Source organism: Callorhinus ursinus, unplaced genomic scaffold (assembly GCF_003265705.2).
Source record: "Callorhinus ursinus isolate GAN/ISIS: 27379988/994484 unplaced genomic scaffold, GSC_fseal_2.0 scaffold69, whole genome shotgun sequence".
Classification (NCBI taxonomy): Eukaryota; Metazoa; Chordata; class Mammalia; order Carnivora; family Otariidae; genus Callorhinus; species Callorhinus ursinus.
The window spans coordinates 2,553,198-2,566,434 of NW_027397131.1; the positions used below are offsets into that span (position 1 = coordinate 2,553,198).

General features: G+C 40.7%; 1 protein-coding gene across 1 annotated transcript in view; it reads right to left on the reverse strand.

The window, feature by feature from the left end:
- Nucleotides 1–13,237, reverse strand: part of ARID5B (AT-rich interaction domain 5B) — a 177,122-nt gene that overhangs the window by 87,430 nt on the left and 76,455 nt on the right. Inside the window, exon 4 of the mRNA XM_025850160.2 lies at nt 2,273–2,503. Within this exon, the coding sequence (XP_025705945.1) occupies nt 2,273–2,503 (231 nt within the window). The remainder of the gene's footprint in view (nt 1–2,272; nt 2,504–13,237) is intronic.

The window sequence follows — 13,237 nt, forward strand, 5'->3', positions numbered from 1 at the left end:
TGTGTTGATTTCAAATACAACCAGTTGGAGGTTTAAAAGGGTGGTCTCTGGAAATTTAGATGGAGGACCAAGAGTGGAAGGTGGGGGAGGGATGTGGGTGAAGGTGTTCAAATCAGGTCAAAAATAAGTTTTTTTGGGGGGGGTTCACTTAATAAAACGAAATACTACACAAAGTGCAAACTACTTGAAGTACAAACTCAACTAAGAGAAAAACCTAATATTCTAATTATTAAACTAGCCATCTAGAAGCTCTTTAAAGGTACCTTTATTCCAAAAGAAAGTTTCCACTTTAAGAGGCTGGAGAAGAAAAACAGCATTAAAATTAGCTTTACCAGAAGAAAAGTTCGGGAAAACATTCAATAGTCAGATGCTTGTGTTTGTGAGAACATTTAAAACTAATTTAGTAACTCTTAACAACCATTGTGATCACTGTTAAATTGGAACTTCTTTCTATTACCAATTCCAGACGCAACAGCTTTGAAGCTCAATGACTAATAACTCTTAAATTAGCCAAAAAGGTTAAAACATTTTTCATTATGTTACATTATGATACTCTAACTCTGACTAGTCTTAAATGAGGGAAAGCATTCTTTCAGTTTTATTTAGTGTCAGGAATTTACAGACCTCTTGAGCGGCAAGCAGGACAGAGGGTTTGGGAGTAGGCGATAAGGGGAGAAAAGCCCTCAAAACAGAAGTATTAAAAAGGGTCGATTTGTAAATGCTGATCTGAAAAGAGAGGGTATTTTTTGAAAAGATGTATTGGATACATTCATCTACTTGAATACAACGGTTATTTGAGTATTAAAAATATGACACTAAATTCTTCTTGGAAGAAGGGATAAATAACTTGTATAAACACTACTATTCTCTTCTAGACCGACAGTCATTTGGTAAGGCAGAGTTGTGAAAGGCATCCGAAAAAAAAGTTTATAAGGAAAAAAATGCCATGTCCGATGAACCGAGGTCCCCTTCCTCTTCCCTCCCTTCCTTCTTGGATCATCCCCTCATGCTCACCACTACTTACAAGCTCCCTATAGCAGGTAGAGGGCTACTGGGGTCAGGAATAATCAGATTAGAGAGGCCAGAGTGGATTTCCCAAACCATGCTGAGGCCTGTAACAGTTAAGCAGAATAATCTGATCTGAATAATCCACAAACTGGGGAGCCTTGGGAAGATCTTAGCCGACAAAATCAAGGAATGTTCTGACTCAAAATGATGCCAGCAGTGCTCTCTCTGGGCCACGGGTCTCAGCTTCTTCTCTGCCCAGGTCCCCATTTAGCATGGGTCAGCCATCACACTGGTTGCGCCGTGGTGGCAAATCCCAAAGAAGGGGTAGGGCGCGAGGTGGCGGCGGGGAGGTCTCATGCCTCTGTAAATACAGGAATTTCCAAGGAACATGTCTAGGCTGATAAAGCACCCCCAGGGTATTCTGATATCCCTGCCCAGCCTGTTGAGAACCACCGATATGATCCAATCTCTTCAACAAACAGATGAGAAACTGAAGATGTGAGAGATGTGATCCTGGCTTGCCTCCAGCCATTCACTGCATCATGCAAAGGCTCCCAAACCTATGATATATCTTCTCCTTTGCTTCTATCTAGAGAGACACATGACTGATCAGCTAGGAGAGATGCAGATAAAATTATGTGTGCATATATCCATCTTTGGGGGGCGTAGTGTATAAAGATATATATATAGACACATATATATATATATTTGAATATAGATAGATATATAAATATCTATACATATTTTTATACACTGTGCCCCCCAAAGATGGATATATATGTGTATCCATACATGTACATGAAAAAATTAAGGGGCGTAGGGATCTATCATCAATCTATCTGTTGATCTTATAGTACAGAAGTGGTTACAACTGGTGCATTTTTATAGTTCCTTATCACACTGAAAAGGGAGTGATCAGTTAAAAAAAAAAAAAGTGTCTGTGAATAGCCAAAGCCTTTTAAGAAAGAACGAACATGAAAGCTTCCTGTCCTAATGTCCAATTTCAAGGTCGACCAAGCAACTTCAGAACCTATATTGGACAACAAATTCTAAATAATTACCCTTTACCCTGGCCAACAGAGGCTGCTCAGGAGGCGATGATGCTTTATGCCATGATACTTTGCAGGGGGAGGGGCGGGCTGGCACATAGAGCTGGTGAAAATAAGCCTTGCTCCCATCACTGCTCTTCACAAGAACCCAAAGCAAGGAAACACACAAGCACAAGTTTCATGTGGGAAAACAAGCAAACAAAAAAAAGACTCACCAAACTCATCGCATATACTCTCATTTTCAATGAGCGTTGGGTGGTCAAAGGTGTCCCTACAGTACAGGATCTGGGGGTTCTTGCTGACCACGGCGATGCCCCCCAGGGCTAGCGCAAACTGGTCCGTTAGAATGGAAGATGGCTTATCCTGGATGCGCTTCAGCATCGATCGGTACCGGCAGTACTGAGGGTAGCTGAGAACGATCACGTTCGTTTCTTCCTCGTCCTCCCCTAGACAAACAAGAAAACACTTCCGTTACCCTCTTGCCTCCCACAAAGAACCGTCATGGCCACGGCATAATTGCATTTGTCACTCTGCTTTGGTACGAAAACGTGTCTTCAGTGAGACCCTGATACCCGTTCATCTTTCTCCCCGTCTGGGTTACGGTGGCATTCTCCCAGCCTCACCTCGCCACTCCAGTTCCGTTAAAAAAGCCTCGGGTTACCGGCAGAGAAGAGAAAAGGTGGAGAGAAGAGAGAGAGTCGGGGTGACCTCATAGACAGATTATGCAAGGTTTGGGTCATCAGCAAGCAGCAGAACCAAAACAGTGTTTTTCAAAGAGTCTGATATATATTTCAAGCGTTAAAGTCATCATCACCGGAAAAATCAGAATTTTGTTGAGCTTCTGTCTACATAAATTTCCAGAGCCTGCTCTTTCTTTAGATTATATAATCATTCAGTGCTAGAAGGGCCTGAAGAGGTCATGTGGCCCCAGAGAGACGTCCATAAGTTCAAATAGCATCATCATCTAATCTGGTGGTGGTTAGGGCTGTTCAACAAATACTTCTGGTTCTCTTTGTGGTCTTGTGGAAAGACCACGCGTCCTGGCCCATTGGCGTCAAGTGGCCCTGTGACTTGTTGTGGCCAATAAAATATGACAGGAGTGAGTGGTGACCTTAGGGGCCAGTGTTTGACTGACAACACTCTCTCTTTCCCTTCATCCTGGGCACCTGTCATGAGTCAGATAGCAGCTGGGCTGCCAGTTAGGGTCTTGGAACAAGAGCTACGCGGAGCAGAGCCCCCTCGTCGGTCCGCAATGGACATAGACACAAGCACAAGGGAAACCTTTGTTGTTTTAAGTGAGGCTGTGATCTGGGGGTTATTTGTTTTTGCAGCATGATCCATCCCGACTTGATTGATATATCCACCTTCCTTGCCCTCCCCCTTTCCCATGCTCCCTATTTTCTAATGTGCCTCAAACCCATCTGGTAACTTGGCACAACTCAGAGAACGATGCTGAGAGGACTCCCCAAGCGTCCTGTGACAGCTCCATCAGAACCAACTTAGCTCAGAACGTTTCAGCAACTTTCACGAAGCTCCCTTTTACCGCTTATCTACACCTCACGATATTAAGCACTTATTTATAAAAACCAGATTCGGCCTGGAGGACCCCTTCCTTCATCTTAAGCTTGAGAAATGGCAAACGCTCCCCTTTGGTAGCCTGCCACCTGCATCATGTCACGATGAATTTCGGCTCCATGACCTAGTCTGCCATCACTCCCTATAACCACACCATCAGGGCGTTTGTAAGCAATTCCCAGATATGTCACTGGCTTATCCAAAGGGAAAACACTCAATATTTTGAGTTCTTACCATGCTGCAGGGAATTGCACAAGACAGTTGTTAAGGATACCAACATTATCGTGGCCATCTGGTAACCAGTGGGAGACAAATGAGGAAGGACAGAACAAATGATGGAATCTAACCAGTACCAGTGGAAGGTGTGCATGTGACCTTCTCAGATAGGAGGCCAATACCCAGATGTATTTCTAATTATGTTCACTTAGTTCCTCAGGCTGGAGGCTTCTTTGAGAATGGAGATGTTTAGCTGCTTTCAAGATGATGACATCTTTTAACAGTTTACATTTCTTAGACTCCTGCCTGGTCTGTGGGTATCCACTTTGTCAGCTGGCATATTTAATTACAAGGAAATATGTTTACATTGAACGCAAGTCCCCAAATGAAGTTCAGTTTTGAAATGCTGATATACGTCCCAAGACACTTCAGTTTGAGATTTTTACCGCAGACCAAGACACGAGTTCACACTTCGGGTTCAAATGTGTGCTTTCTAGAAGAGCTAAAGCACAAAACGTTTGACTGGATATTTTCACCAAACATCATCAGAAACTCCAGAGTACCTAAGTCCTATTCGAAGAAGCAGTCCCCGAATGTGCCAATGGTATTATTATCCTCTATTTGTCCAAGACACCATGGATGAGGGGGAGGGGCGTAACCACGAACCCCCGGACTTGTATCGGCATGCTCAGCATCTAAGACCGTCTCCTGCATATATACTGTGCACACAGCTCCCACCATTCTATCTTGGTTGTGCTACTGGATTTCTGTACCGGAGGGACGGCTGTGCTGGTTTCTCCAAGTTCTTGGGCTGGAGGAAGCTCTGCTTTTCAGGCTGAATGACGGCAAAAGAATGGATCCTTCAGAGTTCATTTTCTAGCAGATGATGTCACCTGGATTCTTGGGAGTATTTCACTGCTTCTTGTCTCCTCATTCTCCTCCTGTTTTTCTCCAACCATTTTTCATGATAATGCCACCTCCCTCCTGTTCTTCTCCAACCATTTTTCTTTTTTTTTTTTTTAAAGATTTTATTTATTTATTCGACAGAGAGAGACAAAGCGAGAGAAGGAACACAAGCAGGGGGAGTGGGAGAGGGAGAAGCAGGCTTCCCGCCGAGCAGGGAGCCCGATGAGGGGCTCGATCCCAGGACCCTGGGACCATGACCTGAGCCGAAGGCAGACGCTTAAGGACTGAGCCACCCAGGCGCCCCCAACCATTTTTCATGATAATGCCATCTCTAACCGCTTCTTAATTCTCTGTTGTGGATGCAGTCAGCTCCCTGTCTATCTTTGGTGCTTAGAAATGACCTGGGTTTTTTTGATTGTTTGTTTTTGTTTTCTCTTCACCTCATCCTAGCTTGAAACATTTATCCTTCTTTCTTCATGCAGTTCCCAAAATACAAGCCAAGCCATGAATCTGCTTTCTGTTGAAGAAAAACCAGCAAGTTCCCTCTGGTCCACGTCCTGGAGATGTGTCCTATGATGTCCATTCATTCTGGAGACAGCCTCTTTCAGAGAGCTCCCGGGCCTGCCCACATCAGAACCACATAGGGTAACTGGAAAAAGGCAGACTCCAGGGGCTCATCCAGAACCACTAACTCAGAATCTCTAATTTACATTTTTAACAAGCTTCCAGGTAGCTCATGTACATTAAACTTTGAAACCACTACCTCTGAGTCTGAGTTTAGAGTTTTGCACAGACTTATAGTAATTTATTTAGTTTGGGTTTTGATCTCTCTCTTTCTCTATGTATGTGTGTACACACACACACACACACACACACACACACACACAGCTTCCTCCACTTTCGATGGGCTTATGTCCCGACAGCCCCTTGTCAGTTGAAAATATCCTAGGTTGCAAATGCATTGAATACATCTCACCTACCAAACACCATAGCTTCGCCTAGCCTACCTTAAATGTACTCAGAACACTTCCATTGGGCAAAATCATCTAACACAAAGCCTATTTTATAATAAAGTATTGAATATCTCATGTCATTTATTAAATCCTGTCCTGAAAGTGAAAAACAGGACAGTTTCACAGGTATAGGCTGGTTTTGTGTTGGACGTTCACCCTCGTGAGCACTTGGCAGCCTCGGAGCTGCGGCTGGGGGTGGATGCCCAGCACCACAACGGTATCAAGCCATGTACTGCCAGCCTGGGAAAAGATTCAAATTCAAAATTCAACGTACGCTTTCTACTGAGTGCATTATCGTTTCTACGCCATTGTAAAGTCAAAAAATTGCCAAGTCGAAATGTCACAAGTTGGGGTTTCTAAGTGTATATATATATATATATACATAATATATATATATGTATATATATATATATACTTATAACCTGTTTTCAGGTATATGCTTCTAGCCAAACCCCCACTGTACCCAGAACAGAATAGGACAAAATTCCCTTCTCCTTGCCACTCTCCCAGGATTGTTGTAGGTTGCATAGAAGAGAGCAAATGAAAAAAGACCTCGTAACCAAAAATAAGAGGGACAGAGGGACTGTTGGTTTAGAAATACTACCATGATTTCTGGTACTGATAGGAAAACACAAAAATTTACACTGGTCTTTCACAAAACACATCTCTTTTGCTCCTCACAACAACCCTCTTCGTAGGATTACGGCTCGTGAATCTCCGCAATTCAGAGGCGAAGAAATAGGCTGAGACACCCAAGTGACTAGTCCAAGGCTCTCAAGGATGCCTTGAAAGAGAGTGACGGATGTGAGACTGTCACCCAGTCTTTTCATTCCAAGTCTGATGGGGTTTTCATTATGACAAAATGTCACAAATACTAATAATAGTAACATCATTATGATCATTAAGGTAATACTTTGATTTCTCTTCCTACGTGGGTGTGGTTGAAGGAAAATCTTTGTTTATCTGCAGCTCATTATTACTAGAGATTTATTTTTTTATTTTATTTTTTTTAAAGATTTATTTATTTATTTTGAGAGAGTGAGAATGAGAGAGAGAGAGAGTACACGAGAGGGGGGAGGGTTAGAGGGAGAAGCAGGCTCCTCGCTGAGCAGGGAGCCCGATGCGGGACTCGATCCCAGGACTCCAGGATCATGACCTGAGCCGAAGGCAGTCGCTTAACTGACTGAGCCACCCAGACGCCCTACTAGAGATTTAATTAAGGTACAGTATTGGGGATGAGGATGATGGCCTTTGGTCACGGGAACTCTGAAACTTCTGTGTCATCAAGAACTGCACAATTCAGCCAGTTTTGGGTCAGAATTTCACTCCGGTTAAGTTAGCTTGTTGTGATTTTGGAACACTGCAAGTCACTCCGCCATGATTTAACAGTACGGACACATCTTTCATGCACAGTGGTCCCCCCCGCCCCATCAGAGTTTTCGCTTTCTGCAGCTTGGGGTCAACAACGGTCTGGAAGCAGACGTTCCACTCTGAACACATCATGAGAAGGTCAGTAGTGGCCTAACGCTATGTCACAGCGCCTACGTCATTCATCCCATTTCTTCTCGTCACTCAAGCATTTTATTATCTGACGTCACAGGAAGAAGGGTGAGCACAGGACAATAAGGTCTTTTGAGAGAATGAGACTCCTTTACTGTCCAATTTTACTATTAGTTATTGTTATTAATCTCTTACTGTGTCTAACTGATAAAGAAAACTTTTTCATAGGTTGTATGATTAGGAAAAAACAGTACAGATAGGGTTTGATGTTATCTGCAGTGTCAGGCATCCGCTGGGAGTCTTGGCATGTACCCCCCATGGATGGGGGGGTACTATGTATATCACCTTTCTACTTTCTACCCACGTAATAGGAAATAAGGCCTACTTTAAGTTGTGCAAGCCCAGAACCCCTGCACTTCCTGAAGCGCTCCCATACTAAGAGGCTAGAGGCCCAGTTGGGACCTGGTTTAATGTGGCAGTGCTTAATAATACCAAAACAAAAATTATGATAATTTTGTTCCTTATGAAAAGAACCCTCCAATTGGACCAGAATTTTGGCATTGTTTAGACAGAGGCAAATTTCCAACCTTACAATTAGACATACCTAGAGGAATCACCTTTAATATTTACAGGAAAAAAAAAAAAGAACACCCCTCCCCCCCCCAAAAAAAACAGACCCCCAAAGCCCATGAGACCCTTGGGACTGCTAAGAAAATTAACAAAGCATTCTAGGTGAGAGTAAAGAGAACATCCAGCATAAATGTGAGACCTGGAAGAATCAACAATTCATCTAGGGTAAAGTTCACTTCAGAGAAACTTCACCCTAGATGAATTTGGGTAGATGTGCTTAGTTAACTGGAGAAATATTTTTTTCTCAAGACAAAGCATGGTCACCTTCACATGAAAGGTATGTATTAACAGAGAATAAAATTATGAGCTTGGAAGAGCTTTCCAGATCTAAAATTCTATGATCCTATAACTTTCCCCTAAGCCTTTGCATTAAATTAACTTCTTCCTCATACAGCTACAAAACTTTTAAACTGTTCAACAGCTGTCATATTTTATTTTGCCCTAGTACACTAAGAAACAAATAAAGCCAAACAACCCTTTCAAGAATTCTTATTTAAATTCCTCAGCTACTTCTTTCCTCCTTATGCATTTCATGTACATATAAACAAACACTTGTATGCAGTTACCCATGAAACAGAGGTTGCCGATAAATGCTGCATAGGACATTCTCCCCTTTCCAATTCATAACAGGTCTAGCAGATAAATCTAAGAATGAATAAAGAATGGATAAATTGCACATTTGTTTAACAAAAGATAAACAAAGTGTTCCTGGAACAAAGATTTTCTTTCAACCACACCCACATAGGAAAAGAAATCAAAGTATTACCCAAGGAATCTTACTCTAACACACTCTAGTCAGCGGCAGTTGGTTGGGTTATGTAGGCAGTACTTGATTTCTGTCAACAGAAAATGATCAGCAATAAATTCTTGGTACCAAAGACTGAAATTTTAAGCCATATTATGATATTCTATTAAAATGTCATCCCATTCCTCAATTCTCCCCTCCACCAAAGGAAAAAAAAAAAAACAAAAGTGAAAATGCCTATTTTTAAATGAAATATTCAAAGGGAATAAGAGACCCAAAATTACTAAACCTCATTTCAACTTCAATGAGAACTTTGCCTATTAAAAGTTAATACCTAAAGTACACTGCTTGTAATGCTCAACCAAAATTACTCTAATCCTGTGCTTATATCATAATTACACGTTTTGTTAACCTCTCTCAATGTCAATTTTTCACTTATTTATATATTTTCAAAGTCCAAAACAGAATTCCACAGAGAAACTGTAATTATAACGTGAGACTCCACCCAAGCTTTTCAAACAGTAACTGTATACCATTGCTTTAATCCTCAGAGTTGGGCTGGGAGTGGGGAAGGGGTGGGGGGGAGAGGGTAAGAGCAGGCATTCATTCTGAATAGCACGTTGCTCAAGTTGTCTTTATACAAAAAGAGATGCATGAAATAGCAAACACAATGAATTAATGGAGCATTGACTTTCAAATATCCATAATGCTATTTTTTTTTTAAATAGATAATGGTGGCCAATGCACAGGAGACTGAAAACATAAATTCCAGAGGAGAAATCTGCTTTTATCTTTTACACAACATTTAGAAATGTAACTTTCTTTTTCATTCTTGGGGAGGGGGGAGAAGGGAGCGGAAACATCACACTATTATGCTTACTGAAAACCACTATAATCTACTTCTAAAATCAGTAAGCTTAAAAAAAAAAAATCTTAAAAAAAAAAAAATCTCTGCACCAGGATTTTATAGAGCCTGGTGGAAAAAGTATGCATGTTCCTTCCTGCACCTAATTACCTCAACTGAAAAATCTGCCAAGTATTTTGCCCTTTAGTTCTCTTAATCGTATTAGGGCAAATGCATTTGGATGCCAATAGAAACAAACATTTAAAGATTTTCACTTAAAAGATTCCAAATATGTATGAAGGCTACGCTTGAGACACAAAGTCCCCAGTCCTTCAAAGACAACATAGACTGTTCTTTTTTCCCCCCCCAAGCAAATATGAATTTGCTCATGTTATAAAACTTGATGTCTAGTTTTGAGACAATTTAAGTAAAATAATGTCAATATGAGAGGCTCTTGCAATGATTTATGCTTCTTTCTGTTACTTTATTACATTAGGCATTCCTTTCTCAAAGCTTTATACTTTTCACCGTGCTCCTAGCAACCAACCAACGGCGAAGCATCAACTTTATGTACCTGGCACTAGTCCAATTCTTACTGCTATTGACAATTATACTGAAGTTTCCATTTAATTGCTGCTCTGTTGTGACACTGAATATTTGTCATAATTTGGCATTTCCTATTTTCTGTCCATTCATTTTTGATTATTACAGAAAAGGAACATTTTTTTTTTATTTCAGAAAACCTAAGCATGAAAATTCTACAGATAAGAGCAGCTACAGCTGTTACTATCATTACCAACACTGTAACATGCAGAAAAAAAAAAGAGAGAGAGAGAGAGAGAATATAATTTCTCGGAAGGTAATTTTCCTTTCAGTCTAAGTGCTCTTATTCATCTTACAGTTACTCAATGATTTCCTGTTCTAATTACAGGACACTATACAGAAAGACGTTTGTAAAAGCAAAATGCAGCAGTGCATATGACTACATAGCTTGGATTGGTTGAAAGTGTTTAAAATTCCGAAGTTGTACATCAACTTCATCAATTCCTGAATGTAAGTCCGGGTAAGTGTGTAACGCGTCCCACCATACTTCTACATTTCTCCTAAGGCAGTAAGCTTCGTACCCGAAGTAAGTACACATCAAAGGGGAAAATACATTTGCAGTTAAACTGATGTTGAAGAGTTGGGGTGGGGGAAGATGGGTTGTTGGTTGTTGTTCCCCCCCCCCCCGTCAAAGCTGTTAAATTGGAGGCATGCCAAGACAAGGAGTGGAAAGTATTAATAATAAAAATAAATTAAATGCCTGATTAAAAGGGAGAGAGCACAAGATTCCATCCGGAATAGAAATGAAAATGCCACAAACTATTTCATAAAAACATACTGTGACGTAAATTACACATCAGTATTGCACTGTTGTGGTTATTTTGAGAAATGGTTTGTACTGTAAGTCAGCTGGTGCCGCCCCACCCTTGATGATTTTGTAATTCTCTACACAGTAAGCAAGTGGGGCAGCCCTGAGATTGCTAAAGACAGAAAACAGACCTAGCCATAGAGAGCTGGCAATAAAAAGATAATGTACTTTTAACATAACAGAACAAGAAGATTGGCTTTATTAACTAAAAAAACGACTTTAAATGGTCCCCAGCTTGCCATTTGTTTTGATAAATGGAAAGACAGATCTTCCCAGGATAGGCCACGAAAACATCACTGGAGAACTTATATAAAAGGAAATGTGGGAAAATATCTCCGTGCATGGTTGTAAACAGAACAAAGAATATTTCAAATGCAAAACCCTGGGCTTTTAACTCACTGTTTCCCAATGCCGGCCGCTTCAAATACATGGACACACACTCACAAAAATATGTATTAGAATGTTCACATTGGCTTTTGCCCTGACTGTTGCTTCCTCACTCCGAAAAGAAAACAATACCAGGCTGTACTAAAACCAAACACTGCCATCGCTCTGAGTAACAAGCGAATCCACTGGGAAGCCAGCCAGCTCCACCTCCAAGGTTCTCCCAAGTGGCCACTGAATTCTAAGCCACTTTCAGGAGCCACTCTAGATTTCATTCGGAGGACTCTTGCATCTTATTTCCATACGGCTCCCGTCAGCTGAATGTGAATGTCACACAGGACCATGGTTACTCCTGAGACCACGTGGCCAGGTTGACAAGTAGGGAAAGCAGTGACCACATTTGGAGCAGGATCCTAAGGGGCCTGACCTAGCTAACTTGCCTTCCCTTCACCCACTGTTGGGCTACCGCTAGCCATTCTCTTTCGGTACAAATGAATTTCAGAATCTGAAGAAGAAAATATAAAGGACCCACGGGAACACCAGGGAGCCAGGGCTTAGACAAAATTTCCCCTACTCTAAAAAGTGTGCCAGAAGTTTTCTCAGAGGTTAACTTACACATTTATTTATTTACTAGTGGTCCAGGTAAGGCTGTTATATTGGATCTGAACTTCGTTAAACTCAACCTTTTCTCGGCTTACAAGGAACTACAACTGAAATCCAGTCAGCCCTGTGGTGACCATGACAAAGTTGTTGGAAGAGAAGGAAACCTCACCTCGTTAGTCCAGCTGGCTTTAAAAACCATAATAACTTTTGCCATCTTTCCCCTTATAAATTTATATGGATTTTTATTTTCAAGTTGTATCTTAAGCTTGCCATCATTGAGAGAACCACAATCCCACTATGCAGCAGCTGTATAAACCCTTTACATTTAAGAGACCCTCCTGAGCCCCCACACTCATGAATAAACCTCATTAAGGTGTGATACGGGACAGATCAATAGCAAAATAATTAACTTCCACACATCAGTCTCTCAGCATATAAGATCCAAATGTGTGCCTTAGCAAAATGACCAGTCACTATTTGCCATGACTTTCATGGACAAGTAGTCAACACTGATCGGGCTAAACTTCATAAATTCCAACACTGTTTATATTAGGGGAAAAAAAAAACCCACATGTGTATGGAGAGCTAAACAACAAATAGTGTAGGAATGACTAATATTGATTACTTAATGCCTAGCATTTTGAAGACATTTTATACATGTATACATACACATATACACACATATCTGTGTATGTAATGGATGGTACGTCTACTTTCATTAAAACTGTGTGGCCCTTAAAAATAGCAAAATTAAATAACTTTCAGGGCAAGCAAAGATTCTGTTACATTGAGTGAAAAAAAAGTAGGTATGAAACAATATATTCAAACCTATGTCTTTTGTTTAATAGCGTTACTGAGATGTAAGTATATTCACAGAGTTGTGCATCCATCACTACAATCAAATTTAGAACATTTTTTTATTCTCCCCGAAAGAAACTCTGAACCCTCTTGCTCCCACATCTCGCTACCCCTCACTAGTCCTAGGCAACCGCTTAATCTACTTTCTGTCTCTACCAGTTTGCTTATTCTGAACATTTAATATGAACCGTATCATACAATATGTGGTTCTTTGTCACTGGCATCTTTCACTTGGCATGATGTTATCAAGGTTCATATATTTTATAAAGTGTATCAGTATTTCATTTATTTTTACTGCTGAATAATATTCCATTTTATTGATATGCCACATTTTATTTACCTGTTCCATCAGGTGATGAGACATTATTGTTGTTTATACTTTTTGGCTACTATGAATAATACTGGTATCAACATTTATTTAAAGGTTTTCATGTGGACATATGTTTTTATTTCTCTTGTGTATATACCCAGAAATGGAATCGCTGGGTCATGTGG